The sequence below is a fragment of the Notechis scutatus genome, chromosome 6 (assembly GCF_049901735.1).
Source record: "Notechis scutatus isolate UNSWTSFEM ecotype Mainland chromosome 6, rNotScu1.2, whole genome shotgun sequence".
In the NCBI taxonomy this organism is placed as follows: domain Eukaryota; kingdom Metazoa; phylum Chordata; class Lepidosauria; order Squamata; family Elapidae; genus Notechis; species Notechis scutatus.
The window spans coordinates 6285373-6298362 of NC_142014.1; the positions used below are offsets into that span (position 1 = coordinate 6285373).

At 39.5% G+C, this 12990-nt stretch overlaps 1 protein-coding gene across 9 annotated transcripts in view; it reads left to right on the forward strand.

The window, feature by feature from the left end:
* LOC148130107 (uncharacterized) overlaps window positions 1-12535 on the forward strand; it is a 75545-nt gene extending 63010 nt beyond the window's left edge. For 3 of the 9 annotated variants that reach the window (XM_087969300.1, XM_087969296.1, XM_087969301.1), the window contains 3 exons: window positions 2205-2243; window positions 4426-4549; window positions 5943-6574. In XM_087969300.1, coding sequence (XP_087825426.1) covers window positions 2205-2243; window positions 4426-4511 — 125 coding nt within the window. In that variant the 3' untranslated portion in view covers window positions 4512-4549; window positions 5943-6574. Of the gene's footprint in view, window positions 1-2204; window positions 2244-4425; window positions 4550-5942; window positions 6575-12441 lie in introns of those variants that run through there. The other 6 variants (XM_087969298.1, XM_087969302.1, XR_015750258.1 and 3 more) reach the window with 5 other exon arrangements.
* Window positions 12536-12990: the final 455 nt, after the last annotated feature.

The window sequence follows — 12990 nt, forward strand, 5'->3', positions numbered from 1 at the left end:
TGGGCGGCCTGGCTTCAACTGTTCTAAGGTAAGTGAGCACAGGGCATGTGAGGTAGCTCCATCCCCCCCCAACCCCATCCTAGCTTGATTTTTGCCCGTGTGCCTCGCCCTACCTCGTGCAACCAGGTGCAATGGAGTGGCCGTGGTCTTAACCGGGGCTTATTTTGGGGGGCGATAGGGCTTATATTGGGTGCACATGTAAAAATCAAACTAGGGCTTATTTTTGGATAGGTCTTATTTCTGAAGAACTGTGTGTACACACCGTGTTTCCCCGAAAATATGATCTACCCCTAAAGTAAGTCTTAGCTTGATTTTTCCACATTTGCCCAATATAAGCCCTACCTCTAAAAGAAGCCCTAATTAAAACCCTGCCCGTTCCAGGGTCCACAGGTAAAAATTAAAGTAGGGTGGGGATGCATGCTGGAACTGCCCTACTACTTACCTTGTGGACATTTGTAGCCAGGCCTTGCACACCTCCACACCTGCCTTGTTGGCCCATTTGTTCTGCAACCAGCAAGGCCAGCAAGGCTTTCCTGAAGGCCTCTGCAGCCAAAAACGGAACTCCGGATCGATCCAGAGCTCTGTTATTGGTTGCAGAGGCCTTCAGGAAAGCCTTGCCGGCCTTCCCGGCTGCAGAAGTAGTAGTTCTTGAATGCCTCTGACAGGAAAAAGGAGGCCAGGGACAACATACACAGGTGAGGTGAGACAGTGGATGACATCCCCCGAAAATAAGACCTGTTGCCTTTTTTGGTAGCAAAAAATATAAGACAGGGTCTTATTTTGGGGGAAACATAGGTATGTGTTGTGACTGGAAGGATCGATCCTGCTGGGAGTTTTGACTCTGATGACTCTGAAGATGGAAGGCTGGAGCCTGCTGTGAATGTGGAGTCTGAATTATTAGAGGACACAGATGTGAGTCAGGGGATGAGAGTTTGTCACAGAGACAGTCCTCCCCAGAACCTTCGACCTCATTCATGCCAGCAACTGATCCACAAAATGAGTCAGAGGCTTGAGTGGGGAAGCTGACAGATCGTGGCTTGACGCCAGAACTAGGAGGAGACTGAAACGTCAAGCTGAGGGGAGGCGTCAAGCCAGACATTGATTAGGGAGATTGACACGCCAATCCAGGTGATTTAAGGAGGCGTGATGATTCTCAAACTTTGCTTGGAAGCAAAGTGTTTGATGTGTCGAAAGAATACGCGTGGAGCAGCCTTTGTAATTTATGGACATTCTGAGTTACCAGACAGATTCCGGGAAGTCTGCCAAGGACTGGAATAAGTACTGTTAACCCTTTTTTAGTCTGCTTCTGTTTTGTTTGGATGTTTGGAACTGTGGAACTCTGTATTCTCACTTGTGAATATAGTTGAGACATAACAGGTATGTATGTACGTGTGTGTTTGTATAATATGAGACATTTGATTCATAACACATTTGCACTCATACACAGACACAGACACACATATATTTTACAGGTAGTCTTCAACTTACAACCACAACTGAGCCCAACATTTCTGTTGCTAAGTGAGCCATTTGTTAAGTGAGTTTTCCCCCACTTTATGACCTTTCTTGACACAGTTGTTAGGTGAATCACTGCAATTATTAAGGTAGCAACATGGTTGTTAAATGAATCTGACTTCCCCATTGACTTTGCTTGTCAGAAAGTATTAACATGACCCCAGTACGCTGCAAACCATCATAAATATGAATCAGTTGCCAAGTGTCTGAATTTTGATCATGTGACCATGGGGATGCTGCAATAGTCGTAAGTATGAAAAATGGTCATAAGCCACTTTTCCAGTGCCTTTGTAACTTTTAATGGTCACTAAATGAACTGTTGTAAGTTGAGGACTACATATATATTTAATTATATATCCATTTGGTAATCGTGGAATTTCTTCCTCAGGAATGAGGGATTAGTTCCCTGTATTGTTTTAGAAGGGAAGAAAGACTACTATTTTATATACTTTATTGTTCCTCAATTTGAGTGCCACTTCCAAATTTCTCTAAATAAAAATTATTCCACTTTATTTTATAAGCTGCTTTTAGTATATTTTAAAATTGTATTTCCCTGGGCACATGCTAAATGGAAGGGCGTAATATTTAAAGTTATTTCATAATTAAATATATAGTTATTTTATTTGTCATTGCATTGCTAACATATTCTAACATTTATTCTTTTTTTTAATCTTTGAATCTGTGCTTAGGGAAGAAAGACTTGAGTTCATCATTAACTTGGGGATTTGGTAATTATTTTTTCTTAACAGCTTTTTGTAAAAAATATTTCATAATGTAGCAATATTATGATTGTTTCTTTGGCTTTTCCTTCTTTTTCTCTTCCTGTTATTATGATAATCAACTTTAAAATAATTTGCAGAATTTGTCTTATAATATTAACCAATTAGACCTTGCAGAGGGAAACACTAGAATGTGCTCCACGTTTAGTATGTTTCCCAAAAAATAAGAACCTGTGTTATATTTTTTGCCACCAAAAAAACGGGACCAGGTCTTATTTTGGGGGGAAGAGATGTCATCCACTGACTCATCTCACTTGTGGATATCACCCGTGGCCTCCTTTTTGCTGTCAGAGGCCTTCAGGAACTTCTTTCCTGAAGGCCTCTGCAGCCGATAACAGAACTTTGGATCGATCCAGAGCTCTGTTATCAGCTACAGAGGCCTTCGGAAAAGCCTTGCTGGCTGCAGAAGAAACGGGATGAAATGTGTGAGGCCTGACTTCAACTATCAGAAGGTAAGTGGTAGGGGGAGCTGACATTGTGGCGAGATGATGTGCCTCACAGTAGCTCCGTGGGGAGCATTGAAACCCAAGCTGCCAGGACCTAAATTGCCTCAGGGGGAAATGAAGAAAGAGAGCACACTCCATGGATCTCAGGGAGCCTCGCAATCTCCCTGATTGATCCAGAGAAGGCTCTTCAACTTGACAGCGTGGAAAGTGGCCATGGCATGCCCCTCTGAAGCTGGGACAGCCACCAGAAGAAGAGAAAGATGGAAGGGAGGTGTGATCATGCTGGGTGAGAGACTTTCAATTTTATAACAGCATTAAAAGAAAGAGCCCCTCGGAAGTAAAGGAGAAAGTGGGACCCAAAAGGAGAGGTGGAATTTTCTTTTTTCCACCTCTGGAAGAGAAGCGGTGAGGAGAGCTTTAAGAGCCATTGTGGAAGCAGGAAACTGGCTAAAGGGCTTTTTGAAAGAAGAAGACTTAGAAAACCTGACTGGATATTTTAAAATATAACATTTTTTTTTGAATTAGAGACCTTTGAATATTACAAATCTGATTATACAGAACTTTTTTCTTTTTTATTGCTATATACATTTTGTACTTAACAACTTGCAATGGGATATACAGTACAAAGGAGAAAGAAAAGAGAGAAGCAGAGCAACAGTACCATCTACAGGCAAAAATGAAAATTGGAAGATATAAGAGAGAAAGAGGAAACACTAAAAGCAATGACCTTCAGAGCCTGAGAACATAAAGATAAGGAATTGTTTTGACTAAAAGAATGGAAAACTAAGGCAGAGGTATTAACTGCATCTAGAATTGTATTTGCACAAAATTGGAAAAGTAAAGAGATTCCTACTGATGAGAGCATGATCAGGAAAATATTAGAAATGTGCAGAAATGAATAGGTTAACATTTGCAATTAAACAGAAGGAACAAACTGAATATTATATGATATAGGAATTATTTCATCGATGGTTAAAGAAAAAATATGAAAGTTAGAAATAAAAGAAGACTAGGGAAATATAGACCATATGTTAATAGATGTTAATAAACCAAGATGAAGATTGTTGTGATAATTTAGATATATTATGTTTATTAGTAATAAGCTAAGAGTAGAGAATTAATACTAATGTAAATTATTATGGTTGAAAATTTTAATTGTTATTGCACAAGATATTTGTACCCAGACAACACACTGTTTAATAGAAGATGGATTGTTTGTATTAAACATAAAATAAAAAGATATTTTTAAAAAGGCAAGTAATAGGGCAGCTCCATCACCCCTATCCCCACCCTAGCTTAATTTTTACCCTTGCACCATGGAGTGGGCGGGGGCTTAATTAGGGCTTATTTTGGGGGTAGGGCTTATATTAGGCACATTATAAAAATCAAGCTAGGACTTACTTTCTGAGTAGGTTGTATTTTCAGAGAAACACGGTATTATACATACATTACACATTACAGGCAATCCAGATCAACACATGGTGGGAATCCATATATCGAAAGGCAAATTCCTTTTCCTCATCAGAACTTTGCAGAAATCTCATATTAGCAATTTATGTGCAGTTAATCCAGCATATAAGAACACTTATTTTGAAACAAATATAGAAATGAATTGATTTTGTTTGGTTCAAAGGAGGCTTAGATATAAAAATGTGCTGACTAGACGAAATGTCCCTTCTCTGTAGAAGATGACGAACCAAAGAGTTACGAAGCAAATGGAACCAGGAAATATTCAAAGAAGCCATCAAAGCCAGTAGACTGGGTTTTGTGAGGAACGAATCAAGTTTCATAGTAAGATGGTCACTTGGGGTAAAGAAAAGTATAATATCAAACAAGATCTAACTGTTTTGGCAACCAAATGTGTAGAATGTAAGTCCAGTGAAGGGATGTAAAAGCAATCTTTTGAACTGATACTATCATTCCTTTGAAATAGGCATTATCAATGTATAAATCACTAGTTCCTCCCCTAATGCAATGTCGGCATTCCTGAGATCTGTGTTTTCATAATGCATGACAACATTTAACAAGGGTTTCAAATTCCTTTGTGTATAATATATGTTCGGAGGGGGGAAATGGAATTGGAATAGCTGTTTTTGACAGAGATGTGAGGATGATTACTTATGAAGCTAAAAATAGTATTGTGCAATTCTGCAATTTCTTTTTCAAAATGAAATTGGGTCAATTACTAGCAAGATTATTGAGTGGCATGGTGGCCTAGTGGCGAAAATTCTCGCTTCCCACTCGTAAGATTGAAAGTTCAATTTTAAGCAGCCACAGATGTTTCTCAGGATTCAAAGAGAAAGTATCTGCTGCAAACTGCATAGGCATCTGGCCAGTAAACGCTCAGCTTCATCCAATTGCCCTGATTTTACCCTGAATTAAGGGATTACAGGGTCATTAAAAAATCTAGCTATTAATCTGATTTCTAATCAGGTTCATAGTTGCAGCTAACAATGTCCAAAATATTTTTCACATGAATTCTTCTGAATTTCAAACCCTGTTTTGAAGCATGAATTCTGCTGGTTTGAGCATTTTGGAGAGAGTGCCAAGCAGTCCTGAAATGCTCAAAGCAACCTATTTTTAACGGAAATGTGACATTCGTAGAAGTTCTGAAAAGGGGTGACAAAAGTACAGTTTTTAAAAAGTATGCTTAAAGAGAACCACAGATACAAATTGGGGATAACAGTGAGAATTCCTAATAATTTAAGACATGAACAGAATATTGTGTATCTCACCAGCACATTTTGTAATTGAAATTTCCGAATAGTTCATTCCCCCTTTTTAATTCATTTCACCTTTTAATAATTAAAATTGTGAACCGTTTTATAAGAGCAAGTACAATAAAGTTTCTATTGGTTTATGATGGCATGGCATATCCAGATTTGTCTTATTGGAAAGGTGTGTGACATATAAATGAATATATAAATAAATCCTAGACATCCTTCTATGCTTGCTTCTCATATCTTTTTAAAATTAAGAATAGTGATATATTTATAAATATGCCTTGAATCTTGCAGATACAACAATGACTTGTTTTAATTTTACCTAGGTAATAGGCCTTCTTTCTACTGGTAGTATGTTTAGTGAAGGTAAAGAATAGATGAAGTCCTAAAAAAGCAAAACTAGTAAAACTCCTTTGACAGTTTCAGAATATATTAAGATTATAATTTTGTTCCTAAAAATATGTTTTCTTTTTTTCCAGATGTTAAGAAGAATTCTTAGGATTTGTGCAGTGCTCTTTCACAATATGATGACAACATAATAAGGGTATAAATTCACATTCATAGAGGATAAACACAGTTGTTTGTGGGCACAAAGCAACTTGTTTACAAGAAAATGAACAATCAGCATCATCAAGTATTTGATCATTTATATTAGCACAGAAACAGAACACAATCTGTGTTGGCAACAAACCTTTTTATAATAGTATATTTACATCATGTACATCTTATTGCTTCTCACAATGCAACGAGACACAAGAAGAAGCTATATAATCATGAATTGAAATAAATCACTGCATGGAAGAATAGATCTGAGACATTTCTAATTATTTCAAGACTTCTTTTTTGAAATGATAATGACAGTTAGTGGTTTAATTCTTGTTTCTTGAATTGATACTATTTCTTTCATATATGTCTTATAGAGTGCATATTAGAGCCAGTGCTATAGACATCTAAGACAAAGCTCAGGAGAAAATTACATTTACATATCTGCTTAGCAGAAAAGCTATGTAAGGAAGCAGGTAATGGTATTCTCCAAATATTGTTTACCATTGTTATATGCATCTTTTTTTAAAAAATAGCATATTTAATAAACAATGTAATGAATGGAAAATATATGTAGCATTTCAGGACAGGCATTCCTGAAGACAATTCTTTTGGTTTCAAGACACAGATATCAAACCCTATTAATATGAAATGATCCATGAGATAGCTTAAAGTTTATAGTTATGATAACTATAGATTTCCCACATTGATCTAACTGCTAATGAGATACATTGAGTTTTATGGTAATCTTGAGAAATGGTTAGTAAGGAAATGTCAAGAACCACTGTCAAGCTCTGCCCTAGCTGGCTCTCTAGGAAACAAAGATCCTTGACTTCATCAGAAGGCAGGCTGGAGGTAGTGAAAGCGAGGCCAGATCCAAAGAAAACCCGCACAAATTGCTACATTTGTCAGCCTGGAGGCATTTCTTAGAAGGGGCAAAACACCCATTTGAGGTGTGGACGGATCATAAAAATTTGGAGGCTTTGAAAACGCCTTGGAAGCTGTCTCCCAAGCAAGTTCGCTGGGCACAGTACTTTAAGCGCTTTAATTTTTCATTGAAGTACATTCCAGGGGGGAAGAACTTCATGGCGGATGCTTTATCTAGATTACCTCAATATAATAGTGCTCGCCAAGAAGTGGTACGGCCTATTGTCCCAACCAAACAGTTGGCAGCTCCAGTGGTTACCAGAGCCCAGAAAAAGAAGGAGGTTGATTTATCAAATGATTTGACTGCACAATTAAGAGACGCTCTAAAACTTGATGATTGGTTCCTTGCTCACTCAAATAACTGTACGGTTAGAGATGGATTGGCATGGGTGGGGGCCAAATTATATATGCCAGCGAAGCTGAGAAACCAAATATTACAGCAAGCTCATGACTCTAAAGCCGCTGGTCATTTTGGATTCGTGAAAACCTTACACTTGGTTAAAAGGCAATTTTGGTGGCCTACCTTGAAAAAGGACATTGAGACATATGTGGCTAGCTGTCCTATCTGTGCCTCAGCCAAACAGCCTCCCTGGTAAACCAGCACGCTTACTACAAAATGTGGCTAGACCAATGGCTCCATGAAAGGAAATTTCTATGGATTTTATAGTGGAATTACCTGAAAGTGGGGGGAATACAGTTATTTGGGTAGTAACCGATTTGTTTTCCAAACAGGTACATTTCATACCTTGTCTGAAAATCCCATCTGCGAAAACGTTGGCTAAACTCTTTATTTTACATATCTACAGGTTACATGGGGTTCCTGAACGCATAATCTCAGACAGGGGTGTCCAGTTTACCTCAAACTTTTGGAAGGAGTTCTTGAAGTTATTGGGCTCCGCCCAGAGCTTAAGCTCAACCCACCACCCACAAACCAATGGGGCTTGTGAGAGAACTAACTGGGTATTGGAACAATATCTTCGATGTTATATAAATTATCAGCAAGATAATTGGGCTGACCTATTGCCATTCGCTGAGGTGCATATTACAATTCGGTACATAGTAGTACTGGGTTTACTCCATTTAAAGTGGCTTCAGGACAATATTTTGTACCCATACCTGAGCTTCCACAGGAGAAACCTAACATTCAGTCATTAGATGAATGGATAACACAGCTCCAGCTTACCTGGCCAGTTACCTGTAAAGCATTAGATGATGCTCATCAAGCTCATAAAAATTTTGCAGATAAAAAGAGAACTCCACAAAAACCATATCAAGTGGGTGACAAGGTCTTTTTATCCAGCAGATATTTGCAGACCACACAAAAGTCAAAAAAGCTTGGATCTAACTATGTTGGACCTTTCTCAATTGAACGAATTGTGAACCCTGTGACAGTCCAACTGAAATTACCTAAAACCCTTTGATGGATCCACCCTGTTTTCCATGTTAGTTTATTAAAACCTGAACATACCTCCGACTTGAGACCAACTCAGGTTGATCCCCCTGTACCATTGCTAATTGAAGGTGAACAACATTTTGAAATTAAAGAAATTTTGGATTCTCAAAAATGAAGGGGTCGACTCCAATATGACCCCATTAGTCATCACTTATCAGTATTGCATCAGTTCTCAGGTCTCCGTTCTTGCTCTTTCTCATAATGGCGGCCTCATACGATCTGCACAGTCATTCATCCATGATTCTTCCTCCCACCCGTCAATTCTATCTTTTTCCCCAATCAAAGTTACACAGTCAATCTTCAAAAGGCAGTTTTCCCAAGAAAAGGTTTTCCTCCTCCCCTTCTATTATAATCTTATAGTCTTATTGTTTTAATCTTTCCTTTCCTCAGCTGCCAATCTGCTCCTAGTGCAGGAGGGAAAAAGAAACCTTTGCCACTTGTTCTCACCTCTAAGCACTTCATGCTTAGCCCTTCCTTGCTGGAGACTCCTTTCGATTTAACTGCTCTCCGACCCAATCTTTATCGATCTTCTAGACTTGGTTGCATCCACAACTCGCCTATTGCTGCTGTACTGCCTTTTATCTTTCCTTCCTTCTTCGGATCGGCTTGCCACGTCTTCGGGTCTGCCCGAAGGCCGGCTTCTTTTGCGTCAGGCTGTGGGCTCTCTTCTTCGATCTGCAACTCTCCCTACTGTCTCCAAGAGTTCCCCCTCTCTCTGCTGGTCCCTCCATGACCGAACGTTGCCTCCATTGGCTACCAGACACGAAAATCCCGGTACAGGGAGCAGAGTGTTGTCCCTGTGTATCACCACAACACGATGCATCACCGGAAGTCCAGCCCATCTTTCTTCCAGTGCCTCCTTATTGTGGCTCCTTATCTTGAAACAGCCATACCACATGTTTTCAGAGAGTACTGTATTTCACCTGAAGTTATTTATGGGGTTTTCTTTGCATCCTGAACAATTTTCCTGGCAGTTGTGGTTGAAATTTTAGTTGGTCTACTTGACCATGGTTTGGCTTCAACAGAACCCCTCATTTTCCACTTATGAGAAAACTATAGTTCTATAAAAACATTTCACTTTTTTGACTTTATTATCTACGTACTACAGATGTACTTTCATGGACCACTGAAAGGAGGAAATGGCTCACATGCTTTGCCAAGAGTGTGATAGGTAACAGACTTTTAAGGGGCTGCCAGAAAGAAGGGGGGGGGACAATGTATTTCCCAAAGCAACAGAAGGCAAACAATGTATTTTCCAAAGCACCAGAAGGATAGAAACTGAACAAAAAAGAGAAGCAACCTAAAAGTAAGGAGAAACTTCCAGACAATGAGAACAATTAACCAGTGGAACTGCTTGTCTCCAGAAGTTCTGGATGCTCAATCACTGGAAGTTTTTAAGAAAAAACAGCTATTTCTCTGAAATGGTATAGGGTTCCCCCAAGGTCCTTCTAAGTGTTATTCTGTTATTCTGACACCTTTCCCAGGACCTCTACTCAGATTTATTTCATAATTTCACATATAAAATAGCCATTTGTGTAATACAACCTGCATATTGTTCAAAACAGTAATTATTATGGCTGATGTTCGATAGGAAACCTAAAAGTCAAAGATCACAAGAGTGCTTCTTTCTCATGGTAAGCAGTACTTATGCAACCTGATGTACAAAATAAACACACACATATTTATTAGACATTGAATGCATGTAAATCCCTGAAAAATATGTGGTAGCCCTGGGCAAAAGAAAGGCAGTAAAATCACTCTAGGTGTAGGGACAGTGTAAAATATTAACACATGATACATAATGGAACAATTAAAAATAATATCAGAGTTCTCTCTGTCTCTCTCTCGCCCTTCCTTCCTTTTTCTTTCTTTCATTCTTTCTTTCTTTTTCTCTTTCTTGTTTCTCTCTCTTAAACACACCACTCTTTCTCTTCCTCTTTCTTTTTTTTCTTTTTCTTTCTTTCTTTCTTTCTTTCTTTCTTTCTTCTTTCTTTCTTTCTTTCTTTCTTTCTTTCTTTCTTTCTTTCTTTCTTTCTTTCTCTTTCTTTCTTTCTTTCTTTCTTTCTCTCTTCTTTCTTTCTTTCTCTCTCTCTCTCTCTCTTCCTTCCTTCCTTCCTTCCTTTCTTTCTTTCTTTCCCTCTTGTCTCTTTCTCTCTCTCTCTCATACACACACACACCTACCTGGTCTGGGACAAACTGAATGGTCCAGTGAGGTCCAGTCAGCAGCAGGTGGTGGGAAAAGGAAGAAAGCAGGTGGTGGAGTGTCTGTCCTCCCTCCCAAAGCACCTCCACGGACAGTGGGTGGCATGGCCATGGAGCACCCTCCCGCCCTCCCAAAGCACTTCCACAGGCAGTGGGTGGCAGCAGCGTGGAGCACCCTCCCGCCTTCCCAAAGCACCTCTGCAGGCAGCAGGGGGTGGCGTGTGGTGGCAGCGGCATGGCCGTGGAGCACCCTCCCAAAGCACCTAAACAGGCAGCAGGTGGTGGCGGCAGTGTAAGGGCAGAGCAAGCAGATGTCCCGGGGCTGCTGAAAATTGTGCACCGCATGTGCAGTCCTGGGATGATTCCACCCGCTCTCACTGCGCCATGGCCACCACATGTTAGGGAGAGCGCTCCATGGAATAGGGCCATGCCGGCAGCCAGGCCAGCCAGCCGAGCCCAGGGACGGTCAGGGAGGCCTGGCAAGGTTCCAGAACAGCAGGGGAGGCCCGGCATGGTTTGGAGACAGTGGGGGAATCCCGGCAAGGTTCAGGATGATGGGGGAGGGCCTAATGCAATTCGCAGGCTTACCTGTGAGCAGGCAGATCAGGGCTGCTCAGTTGGGGCGCAGGCACCATGTGGGAAGGCATTGCTGGTTAGAAAGGCAAGCCACAAGGACCCAGCGTGCCACATAGGAGGGGAGGAGTGACTGGGCAGGGCGAGCGGCGTGAGCATTGGGTGCATGAGCAAGCATCGGGCAGGCGGGGCAAGCGAGCGACCGTGTGACCAGGTTGGGGGCATGGCCAGCCAGAAGTCACTACCAGTTCGGCAACCCACACCAAATCCCCGCTTCCTTCTCACGAACTGGTGAGAACCGGCTGAATACCACCTCTGCTCCAAACCTTCTATGACCCCTGGTGTAAAACATTGTAGGAGAGATGTGGTAGTCTATGGTGGGAAAATAAATCAGAAAAAAACCTGCTGCCCTTTTTTTACTAACACATTTTTTAAGAGGCTGCAAATTTTCTTTTTAATAAAATGTGTTAGTTGGAAAAGGTGCTACCAGATTTCTTTTAATTAATATAGTAAATTATGTTGATGGAGGTTTGTAATTTGCAGTTGTAGTCTTTGACATATTTTCTAAGCATAAGACTTCCAATAACTATTGCATTGAATGGATTTTTTAAAAAAATCACATTATGATTTTCTTTAGAAAAGTTTATTTTCCAGTACTTATTTTTTTCTGTTTATAACCAAAATAGGAATATTTCTCCAGCTGCTTTCTATTTTGTACAGTATAGTTCAAAACAGTCCACCTATTAAAACTTGTTGCAAAATATTGCAATTCCTTATTTGTGATATTTTCCAATATAGGAATGAGTTTCTCATGATTTCCAACAGAAGAGAGATACTTAAAAACAAGAGAATTTGTTCTAAAATTCAGACACTATATTTAATTTATTGCATTTCCACTAATTTTTTTGTAAAGTTCATGGTAAGAAAATTGTATTTTACAAAAACATTATTAATGCCCTGAACATTATAACATTCTATTGTTTTATTCTCGTTCTAGGTATTCTGAATATGCTGAATCTTGAACTAAATGTTATTGACTGAAAATGTATAAGCGTATATATTAAGATGCTTAATTGCAATTCTGAATTTAATGAACATATTAATGACTGAATCTAGTTTGTATTCAAAACCCAGCTAAGGTTTTAAGAAAAGTTGATTATTCACTGGCTGATTTAAAAATATTCCCAATTTGGTTAGGTGTTAGATATTACAAAATACAGAGAAATTAAAGGGTACAAAACCAGCTTAATTAATGCCAAAAATTCATTAATTTTATATAGGTTTTCTCATCCCAAATGGTAAACTTGAATCCACTGACAGGGAAGCAGATTTGACTAGATGTTCTGCAGCCCAACAAGACAGACAGACTTCAGAGGATAATTAGAACTGCAGAAAAAACAATTACTACCAACCTGCCTTCCACTGAGGACCTGTATACTGCATGAGACAAAAAGAGGGCTGTGAAAATATTTACAGACCCCTCACATCCTGGACATAAATTGTTTCAACTCCTACCCTCAAAACGACACTATAGAGCACTGCACACCAGAACTAGACACAAGAACAGTTTTTCCCTGAACGCCATCACTCTGCTAAACAAATAATTCCCTCAACACTGTCAAATTATTTACTAAGTCTGCATTACTATTACTATTAATCCTCCCATATCCTTCCTTTCACCCATCTCCTCCCACTTATGACTGTATGGCTGCTTATATCCTTATGATTTATATTGTCTCCTAGTATGATTTGATTGCTTATTTGTACCCTATGACTATCATTAGGGTTTGTACCTTATGATTCTTGACAAATTTATCTTTTCTTTTTAT